The following is a 21,827-nucleotide window of genomic DNA, read 5'->3' as shown; positions in this document are numbered from 1 at the left end:
AGAAACCAAAATAGGATTTTTTTTTTTGTATTATATAAACCTTTTTATAACATAATCGAACTTAAAAAAAATGTAAAAATGTTGGCGGAAATATTGATATGGGGATGTTGGTAGAGAGCATGTGAAATGCTTAACCTTGAAGCTTTTTGCAAATTGTTCTATTACTTCACCTTCAATATGTTTTATTACCCAGACTTAGCTTAGGGGTTATTTAATCGTGGAAGGAATATTATTCCATTGAAGAAGTTGCTACTTATTTAGATTATCCTACAAAAATAAAATAAGTCAGTGCCCATGTTTAGAAAACTTCAATTTTTCTTTTAGTAGATTATCCTTTTGTTCTATTCTAAAGATAGATGATCAATGTATAGATAAAGAAGAGTTTAGTTCAACCATTATTTTTATTTTTATGTACTTGAACATCAGAATGTCACATGTTTAAATCACCTTCCAATTTTTGTACTTTTATTCAGTTAACCCCTTGCAGTTATTCCAAATTATCTAATTGTCCCATCGAGAACTTTCAACTTCATCAAAGAACGAACCTATTGAAGGACAATCAGTTTTTGACCATTGATTCAGCTTGTTGAAGGACAAGTGAGGAAGCACCTCGCTAATCTTCCCTTTGGTGCTGAGAATGCTTTCTAAAAGATTCGATTCTAGTGTATTGGTTGTTTAAATATGATTGTCAATTAGACACACTTTAGAACAAAAGAGAGAAACTTACCAATTGAAGAGGTTAGAATGAAGGGGAAGAATAGGAAACGGTTTTATTAGGGTAGAGATGAAGGACAAGTGAATGAAAAATGCTAAAATTTGGGAATGTATTTTTTATTCTTTTCTCCAACGTTGGAGCCTCGGGGAAGCATGTTTTTTTGTAGACCCTATTTTTACAAATGAAACTTGAAAGAAAAAGAAAATCCAAATTCTAAGATCACAATGTATTTAGAAAGAATGACATAATTGATGTTCGAACATGTATCCAAATAATTTCACAAAAATGTATTAGAATTTCCACAATTTAGAGTAGAGTGAGAGAGAAGATCAAAGAAATTTCTACTTAGCTTTCAACTCACTATCTCAAAGAGATCTCTTCAGTTTTCTTCAAATCAATACACAACAAAAGGTAAAATACAAGGTATGAAAACCTGGTGACTTTATTCAATATACCCAAATAACAATCTGGGAATGCAAAGAAACGAATAAAATCTCTAGTTGAATCACACCAAAAATTTTAAGAAGATAATTACTTAAATAGAATTAATAAGAACCCCTTTTAGCTCCAGCAACTGGGGGTGGGTGTGTTCAAGTAGATGGATTTTATTATAACTTACACGCAAATGGAGAGAGGACGGAGTTAAGCCTGTAGAAAGCTTGCATACTTGGCACCTAGAAAGAGCCTTTGAATGCAAAGGAGAGCATATTTGGTAACCTCAGCATTCTCATGATTCATCAGTTTCATCACTCTTTCTTTGGCCTTGAGATCTGTCACTATAACTCTCCCAGCTGGATGGTGTTGAATGAACTGAGAAAGATCAAAACAAGCAACTGCCAAAGCCCTTGGATCACTGGAACTATCCAGAATTGTGATTAGAACCCTCAATATCTGTATTAAATAGTTCACCGATTACTTTCACTTTCATTGTAACCAACAAATTCTTCATATAATCGTTACAGATCTATGTAGGATAAAGTGATTTCTTTACTTAAGCAGGAGTAACATAATAAGCATATTTACGGAGTCCATTTGAGCTTGATGATGGCTTTGTGAAGATTCAGAAAATGGCAGGAAAAGAAAAGAATCTAGAACAAGAGGAGGAGAGAAAAACCTTCAAGTCGTTCTCTTCAAAGCTCATTATGTTTTCTCGCCAGAAGTTGACATCTTTGTGCATAGGAGACCAGTCAAGATGCCCAAGAAGGACTTCTTGCTTATACTTGTCGAAAGAACTTAGTTTCTTGATGTTATCTTTCAGCCCCTCTTCTAGTTGATTCAAAGCCTCCAAAAGGTCCTATTACATGATGGTGAACACATTTGTAAGTACGAAAAAAAGGGGGGAAAGGTCTAAAAGATTTACTTGGTGAAAAAATGTGTATATGGTAATTTTCTATAAATTCAAATAAAATGAAAATCAGTCTGCCTTGTTGGTGCATAATTCCATATTTGAGAATGTACATAAAATCCAATTTTAATTGAAAAGAAGTAGGATTTAACCCATTTGTTCAATAAAGAGATTGTGAGTTCGTAATGAAGAATACAGTAACCAAATGCAGAATATGCAGTCACGCCAGGAAAGAAACTTAGTCGACTTTCAAAGTCAGGATTACGACAGTGAGAAAACTTTTTTATGCTAAGTTCGCAAATTTCCTATTTTACAAGTTTCACCAATAAAAAGTCGTTATAGATCAAGAGAAGTGGGGATGAGTGTTGCAGAAAGGTGGAACAAAGAATGAAAGTAACTTTAGGAAAGGAAATATAGTGATCTCTCTACAAATCCTAAATAACAAACCTATCTCAGTCCCTCCAATACCCTCTTTTCGGAAACCAAACATCAAATGGAAAACATTATAGGGAGGTCTATCTTGAAAAGGCTTGGGGTCATAGAAGAAAAGATTGGTGAACAAAATTATCTGGTTGTGAAAACATAAAACAGAAATATTAGGAAAGATCAGTAATGTCATTCGTTACACACTCAGAAGAAATGGTGCATGAGAAGAATGTACAAGGGAAAGAACAAAGAGCACCTATATCCGATTCAGAGAGGGGGGAAATGGAGAGGAGAAGTAATTCAGCCATCAAAGCTTAGCTTTCAACTAACCATCAACGTAGTGGAAATAATCTTGAGACAGACAATAATGTCACTTAAGTGAATTTATTCAATTGTTACATGTTGTAGAAGCAGTGAGATTGTTATTCAATAATTCATGTACTCAGACCATTAAAAAAAGAAAAATCAAGAATTGTTTCTTTGATGTCCATAGATGAGGTTGGTGCGTTGACTATTTAAAAGAAAATAAAATAAACTTGAGAAGGAAAAATCTTCAACTTTTCATACCTCATCACTCCATGCTTGTGATTTCAAACTTTGAACAATTTGTGGTAGTCCAAGACCCACCATTTGAGCTCCAAATGTCCCCTTGTGGAGTAGGTTCCTCAAGGTCAAAATAATAACTCGGACAACCTAGTAGATATATCATAAACAAGTTTAATAAAATTATAAACATTGATGTTAGAACCTGAACTTGGTAAACCAGCCAAAGTAGTCTAAGCGGTTAATCACTTGAAGATATAAAAAACAATGGCAGATTGTCCCCGTACTGCAAAGAATGTACGAGGGAGTATGAATACAAATTAGTTATAGCAAACTAAAATAAAAAGAAAAAGACAAGAACCTTTATTAGAATGGCCACAAAAAATCAGAGGGTCAGAGGATGATTTCACCTTCTCTTTTGTAGAACTCTTGACAACATCGATGAGTCTTGGAAGGGTCCTAGAGGTGGCCAAGAATTCAATTGCCGGCTCATAATATGACAAGAGCCAAACACACAGACAAGTTTCGTATAGAAGCTGTAAAAAAAGAACAGTTAGCTTCAATGATAAAGATTGCTAATAACAATTTTCAAAATTTAATGGAATAATTGGTTACTGGAGACAACCTTATAAATGTGAACATAGTGTTAAAGAAAATATCAAACAATTAAGAATACGAGTGTCAATGCCAAAAATTGAATTACCATAATTACCTGAATAGATTGTTGGGTCGATGCAGGAGAAATCAAAGGAATAAGCAATTTCACTCCATCTGTCTGAACGAAGGAGGATCTGACCTTTGGTTCCTTCAGCAGAGTTGCAAGGCAATTGATAGAAGTCTGTACAGCACGACTAGGATGTGAAGGATTCTTCAGCTACAAAACACAGACCACTATGTCAGCGTTGTTGAAAATAGAGCTCAATAATAAACTTTCAATAGACTAAATAAAGGGGCCACTAAAAGGGTGTGGATTGCCTGCATCTGCTCTTGTTCCTCAGATTTCAAACTTAGTTATCAAAGGAGAAAAGTACAAACATACATGTGTTTGTATTTATGTTTGCATTTTTAAAAAAAAAAAAAAAAAAATCCCTTTTGCCTTTCGCTGAACTTATCTCACATCCATACCAATTCATCACAAGTGTTAATGCCTAATGGGACAGAATTTTGACAGGTTACAAGCTAAAAAACACGACATAAAATGGAGACATCATTTCAAAAAAAAAAAAAGTTGAGATGCCAATACTAGCAACACATTAAAATATATATATTTTTCACATTTTAACTATTGACACATTATATATATCCATTGAAAAAGAATATGCAGGAATGAATAAGATATATAACATCAATTATCTCTCAAGAAAATCTTGGATGCAGTTTATGTTACAGGCTCTCTAGTCTCTACATTGAAGATTTGGTAAAGAGCTATTGACTATATGAAACATACCTGTGCACAAAGCCATTTCACCAGTCCATCCAAAACATCATCAATGGTAGTATTTTTGTTCTTGGAGTTCGAGGCATCATCATTTGCAAAACTTCCATCATGAGTTTTCGGTCTAGCACTATAGTTATGAGAAGAAGAAAAAATTAAAGCACGCCATAATGGTTACATCAATCATACATATACACACAACTAATTCCTTCAAAGTTGTGGTGGAAAATATTTCCAAATGTGTACCTCACTATCAGCGCAAGTATTTTACAGCTCTTCTCCTGTATGAACCAATTTCCTTTCCAAAGCAATCTGAATTACATAAAAATTTACTTAGTATTATACTTATCCAAATATAATTAGCATACTGCTAAATATCTGAACTACATGTAAAAGACAGTAAATTATAATGTGGAGTTCAATTGAAATTTTTATTTAAAAAATGCAACGGTTAGTGTTGTAAGGTACTTTATCCTTACGTCCCAAAATTTTCTTTAAAGAAAATAAACAAGGAGCCTTTCTTTCTTCTTTTTTTTTCTAGGGGCCATTGGTTTAGGTAACATCAACTGAAACAAAACCCTCCTGAAATATAAATTATGGAAGTGAAAACCTGGAAACCAAAGCAGAAATAGAAGACTATTTTGCCTATTTTGCCGGGTAAGGTTATAACTTATAAAGATTAAGTGCACAGAAACTTCGTTTGTGTCTTAACTACTTGAGAATTAATACACTTCCTCCAAGATTCCTTCAAGGGCCTTTTCTTCCATTCCATTTGTACTGCTGATCCTCAAACAGTCGGGATTAAACTCTCCTGACTGTTATGTTATGTTACTTTATACATATTACATAATGGAAGGATTAAACTTTACTTGATCAAGAAACAATGTAACTCATCAGCAAAAAATGTATTACATTAGATAGAAGTTCGAAAAAAGCAAAAACAAAACAAAAAGGAAAATCAGAATATCAAGATCATAGAAATGAATGAAACGTATGATTAACTTGCATAAAGCCATGCTTGAGTCTCATACATACCTTAGGAAAGGTTCATAAGCATCTTCACTTGCAAGAGAAGGATCATGGAACAATCTTGCTCTTTTTGGGTTCGCTGCCAAAGCATTTAACAAATATAACAGTAGGTTTATAATGTTTTCATTTGCTTTAACTGAAATTATTTGTCCATGAACACTTTAGTTAAATACTTGAGGGACACTTACAAACTTTACTTAAACATTAATACTTCTATTGATAAGTACGAGTCTCAAATGATTCGAGAAACATTTTAAGAAGAAAGTAGCATGAGATCCGATGGTAAAAGTATTTATTATCAGTCTTGCTCTTTCTTTGCATTCCTTTATTTTGTTTCATTTATTAAATTAAAAATAAATAAATAAAAACTCAAAAAATCAAAATTGAAACCACAAATTCGCTAATTAGATACCCCAGCCTACAAAAATATTGCTAACTTCTACTAAAAGACTCTTATACCAACCCCTTCTAATATAATTGGAATATTCTATTTGTTACCTTGCAATTACGACACAATTTTCAGAAAAGCACTTTTTTATACACTTAAAAGAAGCCCCAGATATCCCAAACAGAATCATTCACTGCTATTCGTATGAAGTTACCTGTAAGCATTTCATCGATTAATGCTAGAACATATTCCACTGTTTCTTCCTTAAATATATCACGTAAAATGCTAACAAATACCCGAACATATGCTGGACCATCCTACAAAATCAAACTGAACTTAGATTGTTATGATATAATGTAAAGAAAATAGTTCCTGGTTCACCATTTTCTCTACAAAGGGTGGGCAAACAAGAATTCATACAGAATAGATGAATTAAAATCAGACATATAGGAGGGAAATTTACATCATCCAACAGCTGTGCCCTGTAACTTTCTGGTCTGTTATCATAACGCCTTAACAACTGAAGGCTTGTTCCACTGATAAGTTTAGTAGACATGTATGTCTCCCATGGAATGTCCCTTGTAAGAACCTTTCACAATTAGAAAAAAAATGTTAATGATGTAACTGTTGAACAAAATCATCTTTCAGGTAAAATGTTAAAATCCAATTACTGTGAAACAGTTTCATAGAAGGAATATTTTGGTGCAATCACCCGGAAGAGAATTCAAACTCATAAATCATACTCAAAAAGAATTTTCATTTTTTTGAAACAATTACACTTATGCAATCATTTGCCCCAAATTTTATCATAAAGTTGGAGAAGATGAAGTTAATGGGATAGAAGTTTGTTATATAATCAAAGGGGTGTGAATCATCCAATAATGGTAACATTATAAGGCATTTTCATAATTTTTATAAGAAACAGAACTTTTACAATCCATATAAATACCACCAAAAACATAGCTTTTCTTTATTTTTTTTTGGATAAGAAATGATAATATCAAAAACATATTAAGAAACAAAATATTCTGTACGCACAATAGTCCAGCCTTGGAGATGTCACATTCAAATACAGACCTTGAAACAAAAATTACTTGCAAAATTTCAATGGATCACCACATTTAGTGGGTGAATCCAGGTGAGATATCTGTCATGCTAGGCCTGGACTATGGAAAAACATCAATTCAAATTTACTTATTGGAAAAGTTGCAAAGTTTCATGGTGCTTTTTCGAAGCATTGTCTCTCCATGGTAGAAAAAGCAGCGGAGCAGGTAAAGTTTTTTTTAGAACCCTGCTCACAGATGACTTTCAAAACATAGGAGGAGTGAAATCATTTAAAAGCCTTCTATCCGTTCCGGCCTAGTTTTCTTTTTCTTTTCTTTTCTTTTTTTCTCTTTTGATAAGATACGATTTCATAGATTGAATGAAATATCCAAAGATATCAAAGGTACAAAAGGGCCCAATTCATAGGCTACGCAGAACACATTTCCAATTAACAATAAGAAAAGAAAAGCTGTTACTATTTACAGCCAGTATATCCTTGCATCAAAAAATAGTTGAATGAATACTAGTATCAACAATGTCCTTCGTAGTTTTGTATTTATACTGAAAAACTTTTGCATTTCTTTCACCCCAGATCTTCCACAAACCAGCACTTACAATGCATAACCACAAACGCTCTTTAGTTGCTTTGAAGGGAGCGCAACAAATCAACAGTCGAAGCCAACTCTGAGTATCGGAAGGAATATTGAGCCTGGGAGCTCAAGATTTTTATCCCCTACTCAAACCACAAATTTGAAGGACAGCTTAGAAGGATTTTTGAGATACAAACACCTCCCTTGGCTCAAATAAATAGAACATAAGTGTTCTTTACCACTCCTAACAAAACCCTTTTGAACCATCGCCCAGCCTGAAGAACCTTATATAAAAACACATTGATAAAGTGGGATTATTCGTTATCCAATATCCAGATCCTAAAAGAAAGCAAAGGAGGGGGCGAAAGAGAGAATTTAACTAAATAAGTTACAAGGTTCTCCCAAAGGACATCTCAAGACCCGTCACAAATACAAGCTGAATATCATAGGCCTTACTGCCTTAAAGAAAAGGAGTTTGTGGCAAAACATTAACACTCCTTTGTGTTTTTTCTTGTATCTCTTTCTTTCTTTTCTGGAAGGAACCGATACTTATCAAAAGAATAATGACAATGATGATTCACAGAAGAAAATCCCAGATCTTTCAAGAAACTTTATCCCAGTAACAATTCCAGATTAGTGGATCACCCAATTGTAAGCGACAATTCTAAAAAAAAAGTAGAATCAAACTTGCAATTGTTAAGCAAATGAATCTCTCAATACAAACACCTTGATTTCGCTCCCCTCAATTTCTCGATCAACTAATGTTTTCTAACGAACGGCAATAATATGCTTAAACGAATTGCAATTTTAGATCCTAGAAGAAATTTACAATTACTTACAACCCAGAACTAATGAGTAAACTATCGTTGGATCATTGATCTAACTGCTCAAACACATAACATTCAATCACGATAAGTGTAGATACACACACACCACCCAACTGACAAATAGTACAAAGAATTCGATAATAAAAATCATTTCACCCCATCGAAGAAATCACGTTCTTCAGAGTACTACTAATTACCATCTAAAACCACCTCCAAATCAAATCTAAGAAAAAAGAGGGGAAAAAAAGATCCAATCACCAACCTGCTCAGTGCTAAGCTCGGCCTGGTCAATTGCCATCGCAACTTCCAGCAACGCTGCAGATCAAAGAAATAGATGAAATCCCCAAAATTGAACTGAAAAATCACTCCAAGAAGAAGAAGAAGAAGAAGAAGAAGAAGAGTTTAGGCGTTGTAGAGGAAATCAAAATATGGAACTCCCAACAACAAAAATGGTTGAAGTAAAAGTGATGGGTAGAAAATGCAGAGAATTTTGAAGAGTAGGAATGGGGAAGACAAAAAGAAAATATTCTTATCCCGATTCGAAAAGCAGCAAGGAGAGAAGTATACAACTTACGATCCTTTCGCAAAATTATGATGAAGATGGGAGAGAATCGAATTGAATTAACTCTTCCTTTTTAATTTCCTACGCGAATTGGAGATTTCGTTTTTCTTTTATTTTCTTCTTTTAATTATATTTTATTTTGGATAAATTATAAAACGAATGCTGTCTATATGAACCGAGTGGATGGGTTGACCCAATTCAACCCAACCCAACCCAACCCATACATCTACCCATGTCCATGGAGGGTATGGATGTCTTCTCCCTCTTCCTCTCATCCCTCCACCCTCTGTTTCACTCGATTTTTGTATTGCGAGGTTTTAATTAAGTTGATATAAATTTTAACCTTTTATTTATCTATCATCTAGCAAATTTATATAGTTATATTTACTGTTCTTTTCACATACGATCAACTTTCGACTGAATTATAAAAAGTATAAAATCTATTTTATGTTTGTGAAATCCAAATTTGGTAATTTTGAGTTAAAATATACAAAATAAAACAACTACTTATACTTCATTCAAAAAAATATAGAAAAAAAAAAAAGTCAATATTTTGTTCATTTGGTCATATTTGATAATAGAGTTGGACAAATCTCATATCTTCCCCAAAGTTTGGGTCATCCACCCGCCCAACCCAAACAATATTGGACAATGGCCCAATGGAAAGTGGCGGGTACAACGTTCAACTCCAAGACCTGAGAATCGACGAAATTAGCAAAACAATATGAACTTTCCCACTCTCCAATGGTATAAACTGAACGCATAATGAATTTTTCCTCAACATTTCTTCACGAAAACGGATATGGGTTTGGGAATTATGGATCCGAACACCTGCATCAGGGGCTGCTGCTCCAGCAATTCGATTCCTCTTCATCTTCAACCTTCCGCATTCACGCTGCTCTCTCCAATTGCCCGAGGTAAGCACTCAACGCTGCACTAATTGATTCCGGTTCAATTGCCTGAGAGGTTCTGTTGAAATATTGGATTTTTATCGAATGGTGATGCAGGGGCCGAGAGTACTGTGTATGAAGGAAGGTTGGATGGTAGAAAAGTTGCTGTAAAGAAGCCTATATTGTCTACTTCTGAGGAATTGGATAAATTTCACAAGGAGCTCCAGTTGCTGTGGTTAGTCTCTCTTTCTCTCTGTCGCTCTGTTATGTTGTCTTATATTTTTTTAACAAAATTAAAGAGTGAGAAAGTGCAAACAAAAAGCAAGTTTACAGTAGAAGTCCTTACTATCTACAGAAACAAAGGCCATTAACAACCCACAAAAGTTAGTATAGCACCCACACCCAATGCTTAACGAATAAGGAGAATAGAGGAAAATTTAAAGCAAGAGCAAGTTAGAGGTTTTTACTAATGGCCCTTGACTTATGATTCAATCCATGGTGGTCGGAATCAATTTCCTACAAGTTTCTTTGACACCCAAATGTTACAGGACCAGGCGGATTGTCTCATGAGATTAGTAAAGGGGCACAGAAGTTGACTCAAACACTATAGGGTGGAAACCGTACTTACTAATCAGTATGATCCTTACCACAAAGTATGCAGTTATGATAAAATGACATAACTATTTTCCCAACGTAGCCTCGTTATGTTGTCTCTGAAATTACGAATGCCTAAACATCTAGTCTCCATCGATGTGAAACTACTTCAAATTTAACCAAGCGAGATTCACCAGCCTTAATCGCTCTCATAAGAAATTCCACATTAAACTTTCTATGCTTTACACACCTAGATTAGTATTTTAAACAAGACCTGCAACTATTATCAGCCTTCCAATACCAGCTCGCTCACAATATCAGCAATAAGAATGAATAGAAAGGTGAGAGGGGCTTATCTGGGCCTTTGGACACCAAAGTCTTACTTCTTGGCTTCCCATTGACAAAAATGGAGAAATTCGCTGATCTCATATAGTTCTAATTTCTAAATCTATGTTCTCCATTTACTGCCAAAACCTATTTCAAAAGAACTCTACCTAAAATATTCAGCCAACAATATCATAGGCTTTCTCAGAATCGTTCTTTATGATCCCACCTTTTATCTTTCTCTTCCTGTAGTCCTCAAAGCTTCATTTGCAATCAACATTTGATCTAAACTTTGCTTGCACTCCTTAGGAATTAGAAATAGTACTAGGAAGCACTTTCCTAAGTTTATCTCCAAAGTTTTTGCAAGATCTGCTTCGTGGTGGAAAACTTTCTTCTCTTTTGGGTTGCAGAAAGGTTTTGGAGTGGCCAGCTTTCTATTTTCAACCGGTTGTCCTTGGCTATTTGATAGTAGATCTTCTGTTGGTTTTTTCTATTTGGTTCCTTTAGTTTGTCGAGCATTTTCTTTGGTGTTTGCTTCTTTGTTGTGGGTTAATTTTATTGATAGATCCATTTACTGTTCTGTTGCGTCTATGTTGTTTTTCATTTGTTTTTGGCCTATATTTATTTTGGTTGGCTGTCTTTTCTTTTCTTTTCTTTTTCCTCCTTCTTGAGGTTCTCTTGCACATTTTGTATGTTTTCATCCATCGATGAAAAGTTTCCTTTTCCTAAAAAAAATAATAAGCAATGATGATAATGGGTGCATCTGTTTTTTAATCATCAAATTTTCTTTCCATGAAGTGAATTAGATCATCCAAGCATAGTAAAACTGGTTGCAGCAAATGCGAAGCCACCTAACTACATGTTTTTCTTTGAATACTACGAGTCTCCAAATCTTGCGGAGAAATTGCATGTTGAAGAATGGAATCCAAGTATCAATCAGGTGCTTATGATCACTCTAGAGTTAGGTAATTTTTTCCAGCATCAGTTCTGATAACACGTTCTTTGTTCTCTGTATTAAGTAGTTTATCTTGTTCCTTTGTGTCAACTGTTCTTCATTTTTACAATTTGAGTGTTTTGTTTTCTGTATATGTACCTTTTTCTCTCCTCAAACTCTGGGTTTTACCCTTCTTTAAGCATCGAGTAATTTAACAATGGTAGAGTAATGCCTATAATCAATTTGTGATTCTAAATGTTGATGTGATTTTTCTATTTTACGAAATAGACATTCTTGATAATCAATAAACTCATAAGAAATTTTAATTTAATAAATAAAGATGTCACACAAATTAAATAATTTATTTTAGTGAAGAAATGGAGCTTTCATCAAGTAAAAGGAAAGAATATAAAGGAGATCATATGTTAGGTACCTAGTAAGAGATATTAGTTAGGGCATAAGGGTAATTAAATTAGGGAGTTAGTTAGTGTATTTGGTTATGAAGAGGCAGGGAGATTGAGCGAAGCAGACACTTGTTGAGTGATCTAGCGCCTGGGTTAGCATACTCAAGAGGGAGGTTCCAAATGCCTTATACTTGGTTTATCTTGTAAATATGCCCCTATCGAGACCAAACAACCCCCCCCCCCCCCCCCAAAAAAAAAAAAAAAGAAAAAAAAAGGAGTTTGAACCTAAGGAAATAAAAACATGCCCCTATCCAGAAGAATTATTTCTAACAAGTAATCATAAAATACTTTGATAGACGCCCAAAGCGAGGCATGAAACCTCGCAAGGGTATTACCTATCCTTGAAGGGAGGATGAAAGTTAACCTTCTTCATGATGAGGCAGAAGTCCTTGTTAAAGCTATAGTTTTACAGAGGTCCAGCTAACGTTGGGTATATTTTACTTTCTATTGTCAGCAATTTAGACCTTATCTGGTATTTTTTTTTTTTTTCACATTTCACTAACATTTTATCTGCTTACGTGTTAGCTACTGGCACACAAATTTCCTTGTTTTTTAATTGTTTCGTACAAATATAAACAATAAAGTTGTTGTCGCAGATACAATAAAACTTGTATAAATAGTTTACGTTCATTTTTAGGCTTAAGTAAAGATGCAGATTTAATTCATATCCACATTATTCTCTTTCCAATTATTTTCTTCCAGCAAAGGCTTTGCAGTATTTGCACAACTTGGGGATTGTACATAGGGATGTGAAACCAGCAAATGTTCTTGTAAGTGTCTTCCAGATTACTTTGTTAATCTGATCATTTGCTTGTCCTAAAGATGTGAAAATTCTCGAGTGGTATGCCCTTTGCTGGGGTGTACTTGGCACTAAGCTTTAGTGATGTTCTGGTGCAGCTTGACGAAGATTTGCATCCATACTTGGCTGATTTTGGTTTAGCAATACACCAGAAGTATCTGAAAGAAGTTTCTGCTGAAAACTGGAAGTCATCTGGCAAGCCAACAGGTGGTTTCTATAAGAAAAGCATGGTTGGGACACTCATATATATGGCACCTGAGATATTGAGGAAGGAAATACATACAGACCTATCAGACGTCTATAGTTTTGGCATCCTAATGAAGTAAGACTTCGTAATGCTTGTTAATTTATTTTTACAAACTTGTGGCATTGTTTGTGTAAACTACGCAGCAAGAGAGAATTTAAAAAGAACACATTTTTAAGGAGCTATATCTCCTCTACCGAAGGAAAATTCAGTCAATGAATAGAAGCTAGATTTCCCACTTGGAATCTTGTATGTGTGACAGCTTTCATACTATAGGATTTTGTGGATTTGGATATTATATGCCTTTGGGTTGTCAGTAGGCCTCTTAATTGTCAGGCTAAAATATTATTTTAATTGTGTTTAATCTATCATAAAAAAACCAACAAAATAAATAAAGAAAGAAAAGAGCGGAAGAAGCTGCCCAAAATATAATTAGGGTTTAAATCAACTTTGTTTTACTTTGGTCCACTAAAATATAATTAGGGTTTAAATCTTGATTATGTGACTTTTCGACTGCAGTGAGCTTTTGACTGGTGTTGTTCCATATACTGATCTTCGTACTGAAGCACAGGTCAGATATGTTGAATTAATTAATTCCTTTACCAATGAAAAATAGATATTTAGTAAGTAACACTCCGTTGGATATTTCAAACATTTCTTACAGATGGGTTCCGCTATTGATTGATGGTGAATGAATATGGACATGGAACATTTAACAATATATCTGATATATCTTTTGAAACGTTTTTGTGAATATACTACAGTCAACTCCCAAGTTAGGGTTACCATGTACTTGCCTTTTATCTTTTTGTCCTTGTTTTCTTTTTACGATTATTATTATTTCTGTTTTATTCTGATAGATCATGTATATTGAGTGCACCTCACTCTGTTGTAAAAGAAACAGCCTAGTTGCTACTGGTTTTTGACATATATTGATTGATAGAAATGGCGTAATTGAAACACCTTATAATTTATGCAGCTAAGTTAAAACATTCTAAACTATTTAGAAGCTAAATTGAAAAACAGCTCAAGCAATAGAGTGTGAAAATATAAATCTAGCTTTCGTTTTGTTAATGTAATAATTTCATTCCGAGAAAAATTAAGGGGGCAAAAATCTTGGATTGAAAAGCTTTACTTGTTTGGAAAATCCTATCCTATATGAGGCCATTATTGGCATATCACAACTCTATTATCACATTGCATATCTATACTTAGTAGTGACGCATGAAAATATGTGGTTTATCCTTTCTTTTCCAAAGCACTTGATGGCTAGATGACTGGTGTGAATTTTCATTCGGCAGGCCCACACTGTACTGGAAATGAATTATACAGAGCAGATGCTTACGGCAGCTATTGTTTCAGATGGCTTGCGGCCAGCCCTTCCTAGTGATGAGTCAGGCACACCATCTAGGTTGTTATCACTTATACAGTGGTGCTGGGATGCAAATCCTAAAAACAGACCATCTTTTTCTGATATAGTTATGGACTTGGAGTCAATTTGGGAGAATAGAAAGAGTCTAGAATCTGTTTCTTCTGTACAACTTGATTTGTGTGGTAGGCTTAGTGATGCTAATGAACATGATTGTGCGTATCAAGAAGAAATTAACTGGTCAAATCAGGGAGAACGTTGTTCTCAAAAGTCTTCTGATGCAGATAGGTGTGGTTTGAATGAGTGGCTTGATTTCTCAACAGACCAATTGGCGTACCGCCCAACACTTTCTTGGGGATCATTCTCCACCTGTGGGATGAGGGAGACCATGGAGGACTCTCATTTCCTTTTGCCTCACTTCTGCAGTGATGAGGACATCCATGCCTTTGGGATCTTTGATGGTCATAGAGGTTTGTTACTGTAAATTCTTTTAACTATTATTGGAGTACCTCGGACTGAATTGATATTAAGAATTTAAATGAAATTGGTATTTATAAAAATAAGTTGCGTAATTTATACACCCCATGTGCATCAATTGAAAGAGGTATATTTGATGCAATTTACTTGTGCTGGAGAAGGAGACTAAGGTTGGAAGGAGATAATGAGTTAGAAAACAGTTACAAGTATGTGCTGAGGGAAGTGGATTCAAATCAAACCTTACAGCAACCGTTAATGAGAGTGGTTGGGATGAGAGTTACATAACAAGAAAGGAAGGAATTAGGAAAAAGGTAGTTATTGCATGGTTAGTTGGGGTCCCTAGAAAACTCCCAAATTTTGGTTCATGCTATAATTGTATGAAAGCAGTTGCTCTAGGGATGGAAGCTGTATGAATGATGGGCCCTGATTCAATTTACCTAATATCCTAGGAAATGGAAATTGGACTGGGGCATTGTTTTAGAAATGGCAGAGAGCACCTTCACCAGTGACTCGAGGCAGGTACCGAGGTTTTACTTTAATTTATTTTATTCTTAGAAAATGAATATGTTCCAGAGGCCTAATTTCTCTAAACAATTGCATATCTAGAGCACCTTTCATATTAAAACCATAGCTAATATTTGGGGAATTACACTGTTGTAGTTTAAAGAGAGAACTTTTATTAAGGAATTATATTTGCTATGCTAGACAGCTTTCTGGCCTCTAATCCGTTGCCTTCTTACCAATTACTAATCACTTCAACGTCCTACAAGTATGTGAAATGCCTAATGCTGTAACTTTGAAGTATGCAGGTGCAGCAGCCGCTGAGTTTTCAGCTCAAGCAATTCCTGGATTCTTGCAAACATCATTTTCCACGAGAAGGTTTTCATTCTTTCTTTTAATATTTTCCATATTTTCACTTTTCAGGCTCTTTAATTTTCATATACTCAGATGGAATTTACTGTGTGCAGTCCTGCAGATGCATTAATGGAAGCATTTGTAAAAACAGACATTGAGTTTAGAAAAGAGCTCGAGTTCTTCCGCAAATCCAAGAAACTTAAACAGAAAGACTGGCATCCTGGTTGCACTGCTGTTGTTGCTCTAATTGTTAGAGACAAGCTTTTTGCTGCCAATGCTGGTGATTGCAGGGCAATATTGTGTCGGGCTGGGGATCCCATTGTTTTAAGTAAGGTGAGTTTCGTTCAAGTTTAGTTTGTTCTTTATTTTTTTAAATCTTTTCTTTATATTTTTTTTCTCAACATATCTGAAGTAATCAACATTTTCTATCAGGATCATGTCGCTAGTTGTCTTGAGGAGAGAGAGCGTGTCATCAATGCTGGAGGGCAGGTCAAGTGGCAAGTTGATACATGGAGGGTTGGTCCGGCTGCTCTTCAGGTCTCTCTTTTGAACTTCATGAAAAACCGAGATCCTATTTTTGCTTTTAGTTGTGTTTTCGAAAGTTGTTCGTTTTCTCCCCATTTCACTATTGTGGGTTTCACCCTAATTAATGAAACACTTGAATTCTTAGTAAACTAAATGACTATTTTTGTGGCTTGGTAAACACCATTCTTTAGTGAGTTCTAAAGAAACATATAATGTATTAGCTTAAGCAAGGGATTTAGATTTAGTAGTGATTTAACTTGGTGTATATGCCAGAGATCCTAAATTTAAATAAAAATATATATATAAAGGTTAAATACACCTAATAATTCAGTTTGCGCCCACCAACTGTTAAATAACTCAATGTCAATAGTGAACATTATTGAAGTTTGCCCTCTTATTCAATGAACTTTATCTTACAACTCTTATCTCCAAACACAGGCTACACAACTTCTTAACTCAAGACTTCTCAAGTCAACTCCACACCGTACCCCTTTTCTCTTTGGGCCTAGCGCAACTTAACAAGATTATCTAATGGCATTTATTTTAAAATTTCACCGTTCACCATCTGCTAATTATTTCAGTCTTGAAAATCATTGTTATGAAATGCTACTCTATGCTTGGTGGGATTATGCTATGCTGGACTTCATTGGTTCACTATTTTCTAAGTACATGTGAGGATATAGGGATTTTAACTTCCAGCCTAAGAAAAAAGAATACATGTCAATTATCACTAAGCTATGATCACTTTAGTAGTGATGGTTGGAGATCTCTGATTATCATATACAGAGAAACATAAAATAATGACGGAAACCACTAAATCTTACTAAAGAGAAGGAACGTACAAAGGGTCAATTCCTTCTCTGGATGGCTCTCTAATCTCCAAAGTAGACTTTCCAGGCTCACAGTACTGATATTAAAATTTTCCCAAATAATAGTTATAAGCACGTTCACTTTTGAGATGGCAAAATGACCTATCTTTACAAGGATAAGATTGTCTGCAGTTGTTGGAAGTAAAAGATGATCAAAACAGTAATTTTAGTTGTCTTTTCACAACTAATGATGTTTTTCATTAACTCTTCCAAGCTTGGACAGGTAACTCGATCAATTGGCGACGATGATCTGAAGCCAGCTGTGACTGCGGAACCTGAGATAACAGAAACTGTTTTGACATCACAGGATGATTGCCTGGTAAATTCAATTTACAATAAGAGTTGGTATGTTGTGGGTACTTTGATAGTATGATACAACAGTTAGTGACTTAGGTCCTTTATATGGAAAAGTAATTTTGTGATTTAATTTCAACTTGAGACGAGCAATGGAAAAATGAAAGGAGAAAAAAAAACAATTTTAGTAGGTACAAGTACAACCAAAATAGACTCTGTCAATCAAACAATATGACTCTTCATAGTTTATATTTCATTCATTTCTCTTGATCATGAAACCATGATGTTGGATATCAGGTTATGGCTAGTGATGGATTGTGGGATGTCCTTAGCAACTCTGAGGTAGTTGATATAATAAGAGATACCGTCAAAGATCCCGGAATGTGCTCAAAGCGACTCGCAACAGAAGCGGCAGCTCGGGGCAGCCGCGATAACATCACGGTAATTGTTGTATTTTTACATCCAGTATCTACAATAGAGAGAATTTATTAAATGGTGTAATTGGGATGCCTCTTCTACCTACCATAATGAAAAAGTTACAGCTACTTCTAACACATTATTTCCAAAAAAAAAAAAAAATGCATTAATGTTTCTGAAGAATCAATTGTTCATAATATACAAAGATGTGAGTTGAATATGATAAATACATTGGATTCGTAAGGAAAGAGTTGTATAATGAATGCAACGAAGGAGATGAAGTATTTCTTCACTGTTTGTTCTTTGGATGTAAAAATGTTGTATTAGTTGAATTAAAGTTGTCCTGAACTTCTGAATATATTATATGTATTTATGTATTGTCAGGTAAATTATTGGGAAAAAGAAATCAAACTTCATCTTAAACTTGACGAACTAAGCATTATGGACTAAATTTAATATTTAAAGAAAGTATATTAACTAAAATTAGATAATTGAAAACATAAAATTGAATCAATCTCAAACTATAGAAACTAAAACAATATCTTAACATAGAAGTTACTTTATAACCTTTTAAAACCTAAATCTTAAAAACTTTAGTACTAAAAAAATAAAAGCATGTTTGGTAGGGATCTAAATTAAAACATAATTGTATTTCTTGTTTTGATTCATAACTAGATTCTAATTTAAACAATTGCTTTAAAATTAATTATAGTTATCGATAATATGTGTTCGGTAGCATATTTATAAGTTGATTTTGATTATTAGTTGTGTGTTAGGGAAGTTATCGACTAAATATTAGATTTATTATAAACTATCACTAATTAATTTATAATTTATGATTGAAGAAGTATAGTTTTTATTGCGTAATACTTTATCATTTAAATTACATTATAATACATATTTTGCTATACTACGACATGCTAAATTTTTAAAGTTTTTAATGTATCAAAATTTAAAATTTTTAAAATTCAAAATGTAAAATTACATTGATTAAAGATGAGATTGTTTAAAAAATTTCTACCAATACTCTCCCAAATAAAAATTATTATAATTCATACTAAAATAATTTTCATACTAAAATAATTTACAAACTATATTTTAGTACGCATACTATAATTCAACAAAATTTATGAATTCAAACGCCAACACTCCCAAATTTCTAATAATAAGATGGGGATAAAAATAAATCCATCGGTAAAAGATATTAAATATTTTATGAGTAGATAAATATGATTCTAAGTTGAACACGTCGAATTATGGATTTTTAATAAAATCATATTTTGGGACATAATTCGCATTCTTACTTTAAGGACAATATTAATTTATATTCTTAAACTTCGAAGATTATATCTTTAAACTCTAAATTAATTATTGTATTAATTAAAAACTCTAAACTTTAAAGTCTAAAAACCAATAATTATATTAATTTAAACCTTAAACTTTTATGAATACATCAATAAAATCCTTAAATTTTTGTGCATATATCAATTTAAACTCTCAACTTTTATAAGAATGTCAAGGTAGAAAATATAATGAACGGTCTAAATTGATACATTTATAAAATTTCAGAGTCTAAATTGATACACTTATAAAAATTTACGATCTAAATTAATACAATTATTAGTTAAAAGTTAAAATTAATACCACTTTTAAGTCCGATAAAAACTTCGAAGTTATCTAGAAATTTTGTAACTAATAAATTTTCAATGAAAATTATACAGCTAAAATAGGTAATGAATTTTATGAAGAGAAATTATCTTCTTCTCTTTTTTCTTTTTTCCTTTTGAAAAAAAGAAAAGAATTATCTTCGCAAAATCGAAGAGATAATTAGATGAGAATGATCAAAGAGATGCTTAAATTACTTAATTATTTATTTTGGAAAAGAGAGAAGTGAGGAAGATAAAGATGAACAAAAATAATACAATAATAAATAATGAATAGATTGTTTTCAATAAAACTTGATTCCATCTTCTCCGTGAAAATTAATTATTACGTTCCAATTTCCAAACAATACTAAACTACACCTCTCTATCTCTCTCTTTCTTTAATTTGTACTTACCATTTATATTTACCATTCTCTCTTTCACTTCTTCTCTCTCTTTTGTACTTTCCTTCTTTACCTTTAAACCCTAATGTCCATCAACAACTTCATCTCCATATCTTCCAAATCAACACAGTACTCATTTTACCATTCAACTTTTCTTTTCTTTTCTTTTCTTTACGACATACCAATATGTTAATATCACCAACTCAGTGATTTAAATCTCTCTCTCTCTCTCTCTCTCTTTTTGTCTAAAATTTTGTCGATTTTATATCATATATATATATAAGACCTTTAGTTTAGGGTATGTATATATGGACTGAGATGAGATAAAGTTTAGAGTGAGAATTGATAATATGATTTCTTCTTCCCAAAAAAAATTGATTATGACCTACTTTCCATTAATTGGGTATAGTCCACAAAAGTCAATATTAATCTTCCAAAACAGATACTGTTTTTCCTTATTTAATATCCCAACTTTGTTTAATTTTCCCCCTCTATAAATACACCCTAACTTTTAATTACCACTTCTAAGCCCTCTCTTAATCTAATAATACTTCTTCTCTTAAACACTTTAGAGCCAATATGTCTTCTTCTGACAAATCCAATGCTTCAGATCATGAACGTAATTACAATCAAGATTCCTTCAAAGAATCCGAACAACCCGAGACCGAAGCCAAAGCGAAGGAGGAAACCCGAGTTTTCTACTGCAAATTCTGCAGTAGAAATTTCTCCAATCTACAAGCATTAGGAGGCCATCAGAACGCCCATAAACGAGAAAGAGATATTGCCAAAAGAGAGAAAGCCGCGGCAGCCGCCGCCGCCGCCGGTGGAAGAACTACGGACGTCTTTGATTCAATTGGGTCTTTTTACCATCCGTACTATTCGGCAATGGCGATTCACTCTCTGCGAAACAAGTCCCCGGGGTTTCCGATTCGGCCGCAATCGGTGATTCGTAAACCGAGTCGGTCCCGAGTGGAATTGAGCGGCGGCGGCGCCACCGCTGCTGCTGCTGCTGCCGCCGCCGCCTATGGATATCGGTGGTGGCCGAGAGAACAGTACATGGCGGCGTTGGCGGCGGCGCAACAGCAACAAATACAAAGTGGGGGATTATTACAAGGCTTTAACAATGGATTTGAATCCATAGCCATGGAGAATATAAACGCTTCTTCTTCTTCTTCTCCCCAGATTTTTGGGGCTGATCAGTGCATTGTCAATGGCCTTGATTTATCTCTCAAACTTTGATTTTTTTTTTTTTATGTAATTTGAAATTCATTGTTTATCTTTTTTTCGATTAAACTATTACATTATTATTATTATTATTATTATTATTATTATTATTATTATTATTATTATTATTATTATTATTATTATTATTATTATTATTATTATTATTATTATTATTATTATTATTATTATTATTATTATTATTATTATTATTATTATTATTATTATTATTGTTATTATTATTATTATTATTATTATTATTATTATTATTATTATTGTTATTATTATTATTATTATTATTATTATTATTATTATTATTATTATTATTATTATTATTTGGTAAACATATTAATTTACTCCTATTTATAAAATTAATTACATCAAGACTTATAATTTTATGATTGAAATTCATTAATCCACAGAATAGGAGTAAATTAGATACGTTTACCAAATAGTTATATAATTTTATTTTAATTAGTAATTATATGTTAATATCAAATAAATAATTACTTAAGTATAGTTTATATATAAAATTTATAAAATTGAAAATCCTTTCGAAAAATATATAAAGATTAGAGAAAAATAATTTGGTAAATGGAG

The 21,827-nt window shown here is 33.3% G+C and overlaps 3 protein-coding genes across 7 annotated transcripts; 2 read left to right on the top strand and 1 right to left on the bottom strand.

Moving 5' to 3' along the window:
• Positions 1–1,044: 1,044 nt before the first annotated feature.
• LOC103486875 (V-type proton ATPase subunit H) lies at positions 1,045–9,089 on the bottom strand. Of its 3 annotated transcripts, none has more exons than XM_008445013.3 (12): positions 8,917–9,089; positions 8,605–8,657; positions 6,345–6,470; positions 6,096–6,198; positions 5,500–5,572; positions 4,711–4,776; positions 4,477–4,594; positions 3,742–3,903; positions 3,440–3,565; positions 3,054–3,179; positions 1,830–2,009; positions 1,045–1,606 (listed from the first exon to the last, which is right to left on the bottom strand). In XM_008445013.3, the coding sequence occupies exons 2-12, from the start codon at positions 8,638–8,640 to the stop codon at positions 1,358–1,360; spliced, it is 1,365 nt and encodes a 454-aa protein (XP_008443235.1). In that variant the 5' UTR covers positions 8,641–8,657; positions 8,917–9,089; the 3' UTR covers positions 1,045–1,357. The 3 variants fall into 3 exon arrangements, with proteins under 3 accessions (XP_008443235.1, XP_008443236.1, XP_050939937.1); XM_008445014.3 differs by having other exon boundaries at positions 8,910–9,013; XM_051083980.1 differs by lacking the exons at positions 8,605–8,657; positions 8,917–9,089 and having other exon boundaries at positions 6,096–6,211.
• A 530-nt stretch (positions 9,090–9,619) lies between these two features.
• LOC103486877 (protein kinase and PP2C-like domain-containing protein) lies at positions 9,620–18,096 on the top strand. Of its 3 annotated transcripts, none has more exons than XM_051083978.1 (12): positions 9,620–9,821; positions 9,912–10,029; positions 11,511–11,677; positions 12,813–12,880; positions 13,008–13,231; positions 13,673–13,724; positions 14,455–14,992; positions 15,809–15,878; positions 15,968–16,187; positions 16,287–16,391; positions 17,463–17,567; positions 17,840–18,096. In XM_051083978.1, exons 1-12 carry the CDS (start codon positions 9,707–9,709, stop codon positions 18,032–18,034), a joined length of 1,977 nt encoding a protein of 658 aa, XP_050939935.1. In that variant the 5' UTR covers positions 9,620–9,706; the 3' UTR covers positions 18,035–18,096. The 3 variants fall into 3 exon arrangements, with proteins under 3 accessions (XP_050939935.1, XP_008443237.2, XP_050939936.1); XM_008445015.3 differs by having other exon boundaries at positions 9,622–9,821; positions 17,472–17,567; XM_051083979.1 differs by lacking the exon at positions 9,620–9,821 and having other exon boundaries at positions 11,511–11,652.
• Positions 18,097–20,585: 2,489 nt separating this feature from the next.
• LOC103487164 (zinc finger protein GIS3-like) lies at positions 20,586–21,245 on the top strand. The gene has a single exon (XM_008445387.2). The coding sequence runs from the start codon at positions 20,586–20,588 to the stop codon at positions 21,243–21,245; it is 660 nt and encodes a 219-aa protein (XP_008443609.2).
• The last annotated feature ends 582 nt before the right edge of the window (positions 21,246–21,827 follow it).

The sequence above is a fragment of the Cucumis melo genome, chromosome 4 (assembly GCF_025177605.1).
Source record: "Cucumis melo cultivar AY chromosome 4, USDA_Cmelo_AY_1.0, whole genome shotgun sequence".
NCBI lineage: Eukaryota > Viridiplantae > Streptophyta > Magnoliopsida > Cucurbitales > Cucurbitaceae > Cucumis > Cucumis melo.
Note: the sequence above shows the minus strand (reverse complement) of the source record. Positions and strands in the feature narration are given on the sequence as shown.

Coding starts and splice junctions, on each gene's coding strand:
- LOC103486875 (XM_008445013.3), bottom strand. CDS start 8,640: ATGGCAATTGACCAGGCCGAGCTTAGCACTGAGCAG. Junction 6,471..8,604: donor CCGAGCTTAGCACTGAGCAG/GTTGGTGATTGG, acceptor TAATTGTGAAAG/GTTCTTACAAGGGACATTCC. Junction 3,904..4,476: donor TGAAATGGCTTTGTGCACAG/GTATGTTTCATA, acceptor TGTGTTTTGTAG/CTGAAGAATCCTTCACATCC.
- LOC103487164 (XM_008445387.2), top strand. CDS start 20,586: ATGTCTTCTTCTGACAAATCCAATGCTTCAGATCATGAACGTAATTAC.
- LOC103486877 (XM_051083978.1), top strand. CDS start 9,707: ATGGGTTTGGGAATTATGGATCCGAACACCTGCATCAGGGGCTGCTGC. Junction 10,030..11,510: donor AAGGAGCTCCAGTTGCTGTG/GTTAGTCTCTCT, acceptor CTTTCCATGAAG/TGAATTAGATCATCCAAGCA. Junction 15,879..15,967: donor ACATCATTTTCCACGAGAAG/GTTTTCATTCTT, acceptor TACTGTGTGCAG/TCCTGCAGATGCATTAATGG.